Source organism: Micropterus dolomieu, linkage group LG22, assembly GCF_021292245.1.
Source record: "Micropterus dolomieu isolate WLL.071019.BEF.003 ecotype Adirondacks linkage group LG22, ASM2129224v1, whole genome shotgun sequence".
Taxonomy (NCBI): Eukaryota; Metazoa; Chordata; class Actinopteri; order Centrarchiformes; family Centrarchidae; genus Micropterus; species Micropterus dolomieu.
In genome coordinates this window covers 5,621,732-5,633,342 of record NC_060171.1, presented here as the reverse complement: position 1 = coordinate 5,633,342, position 11,611 = coordinate 5,621,732, and the positions used below count along the sequence as shown (strand labels likewise).

At 41.2% G+C, this 11,611-nt stretch overlaps 1 protein-coding gene across 4 annotated transcripts; it reads right to left on the bottom strand.

The window, feature by feature from the left end:
- Positions 1–2,303: 2,303 nt before the first annotated feature.
- Positions 2,304–11,013, bottom strand: cpa5 (carboxypeptidase A5). Of its 4 annotated transcripts, none has more exons than XM_046037395.1 (13): positions 10,888–11,013; positions 9,580–9,676; positions 8,346–8,545; positions 7,696–7,777; positions 7,391–7,525; positions 7,114–7,218; positions 5,448–5,549; positions 5,255–5,356; positions 5,045–5,155; positions 4,406–4,496; positions 3,631–3,830; positions 3,383–3,467; positions 2,304–2,775 (listed from the first exon to the last, which is right to left on the bottom strand). In XM_046037395.1, the coding sequence occupies exons 3-13, from the start codon at positions 8,429–8,431 to the stop codon at positions 2,588–2,590; spliced, it is 1,287 nt and encodes a 428-aa protein (XP_045893351.1). In that variant the 5' UTR covers positions 8,432–8,545; positions 9,580–9,676; positions 10,888–11,013; the 3' UTR covers positions 2,304–2,587. The 4 variants fall into 4 exon arrangements, with proteins under 4 accessions (XP_045893351.1, XP_045893350.1, XP_045893353.1 ...); XM_046037394.1 differs by having other exon boundaries at positions 10,773–10,965; XM_046037397.1 differs by having other exon boundaries at positions 9,580–9,636; positions 10,773–10,965.
- Positions 11,014–11,611: the final 598 nt, after the last annotated feature.

The window sequence follows — 11,611 nt, the reverse complement described above, 5'->3', positions numbered from 1 at the left end:
GAAAGGAAGTGCTTATGATCCGAAGCATACAAGCTCATCTGTGAAGCATGCTGGAGGTGATGTCATGGCTTGGGCGTGCATGGCTGCTTCTGGAACAGGCTCATTAATATTTATTGATGATGTAACTGATGATGGTCGCAGCAGAATGAATTCAGAAGTGGACAGAAACATTTTGTCTGCCAATTTACGGAGAAATGCATTGAAACTAATGGAGAGGAAGTTTATCATGCAGCAGGACAATGAGGCAAAGCACACTGCCAACAAAACAAAGGACTTCATCAGGGGAAAAAGTGGAAGGTTTCAGACTGGCCAAGTCAATCACCTTTTCAACCACACCACAGCACTGAGACGGCTCTTGTTAAGGTCTTCAATGACATCCATTTAAACACTGACAGTGGCAGAATTTCAGTCTTAGTATTCTTGGATCTCAGTGCTGCATTCGACACGGTCGACCACAACATATTACTAGACAGACTTGAAAACTCGGTTGGACTTTCTGGCACAGTACTAAAATGGTTTGAATCCCACTTAAAGGACAGGGACTACTTTGTGTCTATAGGTGATTACACATCTGACAAAAATGACATGTGGAGTTCCCCAAGGCTCCATTCTGGGACCTCTTTTGTTTAACATTTACATGCTTCCATTGGCTCAGATTATGAAAAACAACAAAATATGTTACAATAATTATGCAGATGACACACATATTTACATAACCATTTCACCAGGGGACTATGATCCCATACAGGCGCCGAGTAACTGCATTGAGCAGATCAACGATTGGATGTGCCAGAATTTTATTCAATTAAACAAGAATAAAACCAAAGTTATTGTTTTTAGAGCCAGGGAGGAACGATTGAAAGTCAGTGCTTGACTTCAATCTGTAATGTTAAGAACCACAAATCAAGCCAGAAATCTTGGTGTAGTCATGGACTCAGACCTGAATTTGAGGAGCCATATTAAGACAATTACAAAGTCAGCCTACTATCATCTGAAGAATATATCAAGGATTAAAGGACTTATGTCTCAGCAGGACCTGGAAAAGCTTATCCATGCATTTATCTTCAGTCGACTCGACTACTGTCACAGTGTCCTTACAGGGCTCCTAAGAAATCCATCAGACAGCTGCAGCTGATTCAGAACGCTGCTGCTCGAATCCTCACTAAGACCAAAAAGTGGATCACATCACTCCAGTTCTGAGGTCTTTACATTGGCTTCCTCTATGTCAAAGAATTGATTTCAAAATCCTGCTGTTAGTTTATAAAGCACTAAATGGTTTTATAAAGCACTAAAATACATTTCCGATCTTCTGCTTCGTTACGAACCATCCAGACCTCTCGGGTCGTCTGGGATCAGGTCTGCTTTCTGTCCCCAGAGTCAAAACTAAACAAGGAGAAGCAGCGTTCAGTTATTATGCTCCGTATATTTGGAACAAACTCCCAGATAACTGCAGGTCTGCTGAAACTGTCAGTTCTTTTAAATTAAGACTGAAGACTTTTCTTTTTACCATTGCTTTTAAATGTTTAAATGTTTAAGATTTTTCTTTTTATTGTTAACATACACTGCACTGTAACTTTTACTGTCCTGTTTTTCTTTGTTTTTAGCTTTTAATATTTCCATTTAATAGTTTTAATAGTCTTTTAACCCTGACTGTAACACTGTAACTTTTATTATATTTTATGTTGCTTTTATGTTTTATGTAAAGCACTTTGAATTACCTTGTTCTTTAAAATGTGCTATACAAATAAACTTGCCTTGCCTTGAGGCAGTTATTGCAAGCAAGGGTTATTTACTTTGAGATTATTTGTTCCTTTACTTTTGCTCACCAAAGAATGCTGTGGTCTAATACAAATGGTAAATACTCTGCATAGCACCTTTCTAGTCTTTTTGACCACTCACAGTGCTTTTACACTACATAACATTCACACAGTGGTGCAATAGCCACCAGGGGCAATTCTGGGTTCAGTGTCTTGGAGACTTCAACATGCAGCCTGGAGGAGCCTGGCACTGAACAACCAACCTTCCAATTAACGGGCAACCCGCTCTACCTCCTGAACCACAGCCGCCCGGTGATGTGTCCTAAGTTGTTTAACACATCTACATGTGAATACCAGGAAATAAAAGCTGAAATTCTGAACTCTTTTGGTTCAGATTCATACTCATATTTTGATCTTAAACCCAAACGTCTTCAGTGAACAACAAAAACAAAGGAATTTGCCTCACCGTTCCAATACTTTTGGAGGGGACTGTACATTTGGTTTAAACTTGACAAGAACAAAGTTCCACACTGTACCACACCCAAATTTACTGCATTGTATGTATTTATTTATGGGTGTGGAATGTAGAAGAGCAAACGTGCATACATTTGTGTCCAACATGCATCCAATTTAAAAGGCATAAAATCATAAAGACATGGAACCTGCAGTTTTCTAGTGTGCTCATTTATTTGTCTGTTTGTGGTTTTCGCTGTGTCTAAAAAGTAATGTATGTATCAAGTATGATGATGGTGTCTTAAAGATGACATTTTAAAGGTGACATTTGCCAACAATATCCTCTCAACAGGGGTTTCCACTTGTACACACACACATTAGTAGGGGTTCTTGAAGGTGTGATCCATGATAGCCATGAGAGCCAGCCAAGTCTCCTGGGCGGTGGGAATGATCTGATTGGCTGGCAGAATGAAGCCATAACGGCCGGTGTCCCTCAGCTCGAAGGTGTAGGAGTACTTGATGCCCTGGTTGTAGGTCCAGTCAATGGTGCCACCGCTAGCTTGGTCTATAGTAGAAACAGATATCACTCAGGGTATTTATATTCAAAATACAGGCTTTCAGGTGGCAGCCATAATGGACGCCGCCCTGTCACAACAGAACTGTCAGTGGTTTGCAATGAGTATGGTTTGTTTCACATTTAAAATCTGTATGTAGAACTGATATATTTCGGACTTTGGCGTCCCCCAGTGGTAGTATGAAAGAAGATATCTTTCTAACAGTTGACAATGTGTTACTATACTGTACCACACCCCCCCCCCCCCCCGTGCTGGAAAGCAGTACTAAACTTGACATCTGTTTTTTCCTCCTGTGGAGGTTTACGGTAAATGAATGTAACACAATATAATGCATAGAGTTTAGTTTACTACTACCCTTTGTTAAACATTGTTTTAATGTGTTTGTGAACCTTCTTGTATGTTGTTTGTATTCATCTTTTAGGTTTGTTAATCTGTAGTTATCCTGTTAAATAATAGATTAAATTGTTACATCTACTTCTGCGATTACAGTTGTAATGAAAGCTAGAGTAAGAAAAAGAGAAAAGGATACATCCTTATAATTAGTATTATGTGGGATAAAGTGAAATGAATCTATATTATAGTATTGCTGAAACTTACAGATGGTGTTGATGATGCTGCCATATCTGTAGCTAGTGCCGTACAGGGAGGCCAGGTCAGTGATGGCCTTCTTAGCCAGTTTGTTCTGCGGGAATATTCAAATAGTTTCTCATATATTACATTTTACAGGCAAACCTTCACAGGGACTGCAATTGATGCACCCAGAGAACAAAATCTATCAGTTTTCCCAGTTTGATCATGAAAAACAATTAAAGAAATCATAAAAGGCAAGGATTTCGATTTTTTACCAGCTCAACTTCGTCCTTGGCTGGAGTCCTGGTGTAGCCGTAGGGGTACAGGAGCATCTGGGAGTAGGAATGGATGGAGACAAAGGCCTTGATGTTATTGTGGGACTTCACAAAGTCCACAATGGACTTGACCTCAGACTCAGAATTAGCCCTGGGTCCTCTGTAGGTCTCTGAGCAGGGGTTGCTGCTGGCACCAGCTCCTACACATGGATGACAACATCGTCAGAGAAACTGCAAGAAAAAACATGCCACTGTCTGTCTATAAACACCCTCTGAACATTTGGTTTCTTGAGACTATATCATACTCATGGTGGTATATAAGTGTCTCTATAAAGTGCAAAGGGGCAAAACGTCATGTAGTGACCGCAGCATGACGCAGCCACCAAAATGTGTGTTATTTATTTTATGTAATTTGTATTGTGTCTTCTGCATGTTGGGAGAGCAAAAGACCATCATGTTTAAAGCCACTGCGTGTAGGAATTAAAAATGTGGTACTTCACCATCTTCATCATCTGATTATAGTACTATTGAGCATGGCAGACAGCAAAGCACACATAATTAAAATTCTATACAAAGTAATTTTGAATGCAGGTGAAATTTATTGAAACTTGATTGAAAAAAGGTAAGTAATAATCTGTAACAGAATTATTGACCATTTTTAAAGAAAGCAAAAACCTTGCTGATAATTACTTTAGACGGTAGGCTTGGAGAAAAAAAGTCTTGAGAACATTTCATGCACAGATTGGTAGATTTCAGCTTGAGAGAAAGACATTACCTCCAAAACCAGCATCCCAATTCCTGTTGGGATCGACCCCCACACAGCTGGAGCCAGAGTTGGGCTTCCTTGTCTTACGCCACATCCGGTTCTGAAAACATCAGATGTAACAATTTGTCACTTTTTTATTTCCTTTCTGTTTATGTAAGTCCTGATTTATTTATGATTTCTTTAACTGAGACCCAGAGAAATACACATTAACGGGTTCACAATTATTAGATGTGTTATATCATCCTGTAACCTAATTTTCAGCACCAGTTCCTGTCTTTATGTATCTTTCCTGAGCAGATGTTACATTTGAACTTGAATGGATCTATCATCTACACAACTCATGAACTTATCAATGTTTAAAAAACATCAATGCATAGAGTAGTTTTATAAAGGAAGTCAGGATTTACAAGTCTTTGTATTCATGTCCTTGAAAGTGGAACAGGAAACACATGCCATGCTAAAATTCACATGACAGTCAGACTTATTATGTTATCGCCAGTCATGACAACTTTGGAAGCTAAACAGGGTTCAGAACCTCTGTAGAAGCCTTTAAACGGTACCACAAGGGATTATTGTCAATCTAAAACCTGAATGAAGCAGGAAATCATTCTAAAATCGCTTAGTAAAATCTAGCTATGAGAGACTCACAGTGGTGTGTGTGTAGGAGAAGCCATCAGGGTTGGTCACAATCTCCAGAAAGATGTCCATCTTGTTGAGGATGGCAGTGAGAGCGGGGTCACGTCCATAATCAGTCACAATCTACTTACAGATATGTAAAGAAGACAATGTTTATTGTAGCAGGTTATTGGTCAGAAGCTGCAGTGACAACCAAAAACACTGTGTAAATGATCAAATCACCTTTTTTGCGAACCAGGTGCCGCTGGCCTGAGTGACCCACTCTCTGGAATGGATTCCAGTGTCGAGCCAAATGGCGGGCCGGTTGGTTCCACCAGTGCTAAACTAAAATACAAGAGAAGAATAAATGAGTAGATATACATACAATTATGTGTTTCCTCATTTTTCGTCATTTGCTGGACACTGTTTTGTTTACCTTAAGCACATTCAGGGGACGACCCTCGTAGCTTTGACCAATCACTATCTTGCTGACCAGGTTGGGATTCTCAGCCACCAGCATGTCCTGGAAACTGTAGATCTAAATCAAAGACAAAATCCTTTATTCATGAGCATCAGTTGAGTATGACATAATTCTGTTTTGTCTTAAGTGAGTTTAAATCTTTTGTGGAAATACCGTCAAGTTGGAATATAGAGTGCTTTTTTGATGCAGATCATCAGGGCTGCATTCAGAGCCAAGTTTGCCAAAGGTGTAAAACCTTCTGTTTTTGTAAGCTAAAGCATGTAGTCCTTTTGTTTTGCAGTGTGTACAGTTATTTTTTACATTTTCTATACTTTTAAAAGACGCCTTTGGGGATTGCTCAGGCCAAGGGATATCTGACGCAATACAGGGTACAGGCAGCAGACGGGTACAGGGAGGCCAGAAGGGCTGCAGCTTCGGTGGTCGCCGAAGCTGCAAACCCAGGTATAAGTTTGTGGAGGCTGTGGAGAAAGACTTTTGTTTGAGCTCAAGGTAGGTCTGGCAAACCGTCAGATGACTCAGGAAAGAAAAGCAGTGCTTGGCTTAAGCAGTAGAGGAGAATTGCTGACCCTGACTGGGGATGTTGTCAAGCAGTGGAAAGAGCACTTTGAGGAGCTGTGAATAAGATTTGCCCGGACATGGTGAAGGCTTTGGACATTTTTTGACTGACATGGCTGACATGCCTCTTCAGCATTGTGCGTAGTACAGTGACAGTGCCTGTGGACTGGCAGACAGGGATGGTGGGCCAGAGGGTTTATTCTAATTATCAGGGTGTAACACTATTCAGCAACCCTTATGCCAGGTACTGGAAAAGTAGGTCGACCAATTGTTGAACCTCAGATCGAGGAAGGGCAATGCAGATTCCATCCTGGTCATCAAACAGTGGACCAGCTAATTACCCTTGCAGCGTTGCAAGAAGGGTCATATTAGGGTTATCTAACATGTGCCCATCCAGTCTACATGTATTTTGTGGACTTGGAGAAGGCTCACAAAAGGCATAGGTTTCAATTTACCAGTTAATCCCTGCTCTCCCTTAAAGACAGGGTGAGGAGCTCAGACATCTGGTGGGAGCTTGTGGAGCTGCTGCTCCTTTGCATCAAAAGGAGCCAGTTGAGGTGGTTTGGGCATCTGATCAGGATGCCTCCTGTGCATCTTGCTTTGGAGGTTTTTCCAGGTACATCCAGGGTAAACCAAGAACACGCCTTAGAGATTGTTTACTTTGTCTCGATCCCCTAGGAGGAGCTGGAAAATATTTCTTCTGCTACCTTTGACCAGGTCCCGTATGAGCAAAAGATGGATGGATTAATGGATGGATGGATTGATGGCCTTTTAAGTATGTATTTGTTTCCAAATATTGACTTGACATATATTACTTTTATGGTTTTGTTGTTGGTTGCAGGGGCATTGCCACACTTAAGGGATAAGTCAATTCACACACTTTACTTGCAAAATACTCACCTTGACCTAGCAAATTGTTAATAACTTATGTATAAATGGTACAAATAACATCTGGATTGTTTTTTATAGATTGGAACCAAGGATTAGAAAACTATTCAACAAAAGTTGTCTGTGAAAATAATGCTTTTACTGGATGACAGTAGCCATGGCGAGTGTGTGTACCAACCTCACTGATGGTGTGGTACCTGGAGAAGTCGAAGCTGTCAGTGTTTCTGGGCTCAGCGACACGAGTAGCCAACTCCATCTCCTCCTGCTCATCATCCAGCACAGCCTGCGTGACAAATTGAGTCCAACAAATTTATTTTATTGTTTAGTCAGATTAAGCTTTGGCACAAAAAAAACACCTCAGACTTCAATGAACCTCAAAACCATGTGAATCTAACTTCAGTTTTGTTACTATTCAAGCAGGATTTGAGAATCCAGTCTGTTTGCAGGTCTCATACCTGCAGGTCATCAATCATGATGACGTACTCAACGTCCTGAGTCTCCAGGTAAATTTTGACGGACTGCAGGCTGTGGTTGGGAACTCTGACATCAATCGGAGTTTTCACATCAGTCACCTCCCTCCAGAAGTCCAGCTGAAAGAAACCACAGATATCACAAAACAAATTATATTTTTATTTATTCACTAATTGCAAAAGAGATAACAATAAGGTGTCACTCATTTAAAGCTTTGCTCTTTTATGTTTTACTTTCCATTTTTATTTTAGCATATGTTTTAACTTTATTGTTTGTGGATGATGATTACCTCAAACTCAATAATGCTCTCCAGGTCCTTGATAAGAGACAACTGGACGTCATCCTTTGCAACAATGCGAAGCACTTGATGTCTGCAAAAAAAAAAACACAATGTTTTACATCCTTTTTATTTAACACCAAGACAGAAGTTGGGAGACGTGGGGTGAAGTAAGATTTATCAAGGCTGGCTGGTACAGCTTATGCAGAAGTTGACACAAATCATGTCCAAACATCCATGGTTTAACCACCCTGAAAAAACAAACAATCTGTCCTTGAGATCTTTTTATTGACATCATTGCAACGACAGACATATACTACTAGGAGAAATTGAGAAAATGTGTTTTCCTGTAATTTGGGTGACCCTTTGAAAAGTCACAATGTGCATCAAGTGTGCAGTATTTCCTGTGCTGGCCTTGTAAATTTCCACAGAAAAATAAAAGCCTTTGCATTTATTGTGAAAGTGGAGTTATCATTTTAGGCATCTGAACCAGTTTAAATTGACAGGTTTCACCAGGATACATTCAGGTCAAAAAGGGACAATAAATAGAGTTGTGTTATTGATGTGTGCTAGATATTGATTCATTATTGTTTCACTTACATAAATCACTTATACAGATTACACCCTACACAGTTGTGAGAGGCTCTGGGAGGCCTACTTACCCCTCAAACGTCTCCTTGCCAAGAACGGCCACAAACAGCGCGGTGAGTGCGAGCAGCCCCCTCATCATGACTGACAATGTGAACATGGCAGAGCCGAACACAGGCTTTTATGGCTGACGGTGCCAGGTCATGTGTCCAAATCCCAACCTTGCTTAAGGTGATGGAGATGTGTCAACAGCTGATCGCTTTCCCACACCAGCCTGGAGATAACAGACCAAAAGTTGCACCATGCACCTATATGTTTTTGACATATCTGCCGTTGTGTTCAGTTTACAAAGAAAGAGGAAGGTTGTTCAAGGTATTTATTACATATACATGTTATGCAAACAAAAGAGCACAATAAGTAGTCACATAGAGGAACAAACCTGGGGCTGAAGTGAGTCTGTAAAATGTCAGAAAATAGTAAAGAATTCCCCCCATACTTTACAGACCAAGTCTTTGCTTTTCCCAAAAGAAAGCCTTTTATGGCTTTAATATTTGCATTTAATCTTTTTTTATAGAAATGTCTTCATCAATAAATGTAGCCTTTATTTTTGTTGCCAGAAAACACCAACAATGAACAATATGTCTTTATCACAACTGTTGTCAGATATATATTGTGCCATAGTCACTTTTTCCTGTTGTTGTTGTTGGGTGAATAAAATACAGTTTCTAATGAACCTTTTCTACAATCAGCTGGCATGAAGTGCTGGTCTAAATTCAGTTTTTTACTCACAGCTGTGAGTTTCCGCTTCCTCTTTGTTACTGTTGGGGCAAGATTGCAAGCAGCAAGTAGCTTCAGTGAGCTAAATTTAAACCAGCTGCTGGGATATTTGTGCTGTGAGCTCTACATGTTAGCAGAGAAACACTACCAGTCATGAAACATCTTGAGATGTCAGAGGTCAAAACTTCACATCTGGGGCTTTCACATAATAGGAAAATGAGCTATCCGCCAAAAAATGTGACACCAGCACTAACAAAGCCTGCGTCGTTGTAGCACTCATAGTTAAAGTAAATAGCCAGCTTTTGCCTTCCACTTCTAAAACAGTCACATTTTAGTGGGCATAGTCATCGAGACTGTTTAAATACTGAGCAATGGAAACCAGATAAGGCATTTTTAAATGACACTAAAATCCAATTCTTTCCTATATCATCACCTTCTAATGTCCTTATCAGAAAATATCACCCACACATTTGAACATCATTTAAAGCAAGTACACACAATAGCAAATTTAAAATCCTTGACATTACTCACTAATTTGACTTCTATCCTCGTGTCCCGGAATCCGCAACTTTGTGTTATGCAACCCAGCTGATAAAGACATTGCAGAGGAAAAATAAAGAGAACGAACCTGAGAGTGAGAGAGTCAGAGTCAGGTGTGGGAAAACATCTGCTATGATTCACAGACATACAGTCAAGCAGTCAGTGCGTAAGTAAAGAGTCCTTAAGGCACTGAGCTCCTGAGCTGAGGTATCACTGAAGGCATGACGTCTAAACTCTCTTTTTGTCACAGTGAAGCGGCATTTTGACAATATGTAACTTCCTTATTTTGATGTACTACTTTCTGCTGAGACATGTAGTCACTGATAAATGGACTGCACTTATATAGCGCCTTTCTAGTCTTCTGACCCCTCAAAGCGCTTTACACCATTTCACACTATACAAGGTAGATTTATTTATCATTTTAAAGCACAGGGTTCTATAACAAGATGAAGTTTTGGTTCCCTTTATGCTACACTCACAAAAAGCAAACTTTATGTACAAAAACGAAAAATAAAACGATGGGTGGATAAATAACAAGTCATGCAAATTAAACTATTTTAGATAGTGGCGTGCTGAGGATGAATTGAGGAGTCTCACAGACTTAGAGAAGAAGCCGTTCTGAAGTTTGGCAGCACAACTGCAACTACTTCTGTATCTCTTGCAAAAAGGCAGCAGGGTGATCACTGATCAATGATCAACAATGAGGTTGTTTTCTGTGCACCACTCTGGAAGCTTGTTTATTTCCACCCAATATGAAGTCTCATTGTTATTTGATATCCAGCCAATGATGGAGGTGTCATCCGCAAACTTATAAACAGAGTGTCAGAGGATGCAATTATAGGTATACGCAGCATTAGCGGGAGTGGACGGAGCACACAGCCCCAGGGGGCTCCGGTGTTGAGCCAAAAAGTAGAGGTGGTGTGACCGCCAATCTGAACTGTCTGGATCTGTTTGTGAGGAACTCCAAAATCCATTTGCTGAGTGTGGTACTCAAGCCCAGATGACTAAATTTGCCAATCAATTTCATGGGGGAGATTGTGTTGCATGCTGACCCAAGAAAGTACCATGCAAGGTGACAACTGCTCATCAGAAAGGAAACAGAAACTAATCACATTCACAAACATTGTCTTGCCTAAGGACACTTTGACATGCAGACTGGAGGAGCCAGGGCTCAAACCACTGACCTTCTAATTAGTGGAGGACCCTCTCTATCTCCTGAGCTATGGCCACTGTCAAGAAATATATTTATTGAGGTAATTAGAAACAGTTTTTCAGGAAGTAAAAATAATTAGATTTTACTAGTCATTTGGATGATGGCGGTAGATATGGCCCGGCTTGTTGTGGTGGCAGCCCGGCTGACGGTGAGTGTCCTGGGGTTTTTTTCTCCTTTTTATCAGTTATTCTGCTTTTTCCTTGGTTTTCTGTTCCCTGCCTGCCTCCCTGTGTTTTCTCCCCTGTGTGCTCTCTCTCCCTCTGCTCCTGAGCCCAGCCAACGACCCGCACCTGCACCTCATCAGCCACCTCGTCAGCCTGCCACACCTGCCAGTAGTCAACCTCGTCCCTGCCTGTATTTCAACCCCGGTTCTCCACACCATTCTTGCTTGATCGTTGTTGCTCCATACCCGGTGCCACCTCTGCATTCAGGCTCTCGTGTTTTTGATTTTTCTCAATTTTCCTGTGCTTTGTTGCTTCTGTCACTAACCCTGTCTCTTTGTCTGCTTTCCTCCCAGGTTCACTCACTCTTATCCTCTGTCCAGTCGGCTTGGCTCTTCCTCTGTTCCTTTCTTCCTTGGACTTCCCTTACGGCATCCTCCCAGTCCTTCCTTGCCTCCCCGCTTCCTTGTCCCCAGTGTTCCCCGGCTCCCTGGTCCCAGTCCCGCCGGTTTCCCTGTGCCAGTGTTTCCCCGGCATCCACCTCCTCCACTCCAGTCCTTCAACCCCCTTTTCCCTTAATAAACCTCCTTCGCTCTGAGCGCTGCATTTGGGTCCTCTCTGTCCCCACACCAACCATAACACAGATTGA

Excerpts from the sequence above, each read along its gene's own strand:
- cpa5 (XM_046037395.1), bottom strand. The coding sequence starts at position 8,431 with ATGTTCACATTGTCAGTCATGATGAGGGGGCTGCTCGCACTCACCGCG. Across the intron at positions 7,526-7,695 it reads AGAGCATTATTGAGTTTGAG|CTGGACTTCTGGAGGGAGGT; the intron begins GTAATCATCATC and ends GGTTTCTTTCAG. Across the intron at positions 3,831-4,405 it reads TTGGGATGCTGGTTTTGGAG|GAGCTGGTGCCAGCAGCAAC; the intron begins GTAATGTCTTTC and ends ATCCATGTGTAG.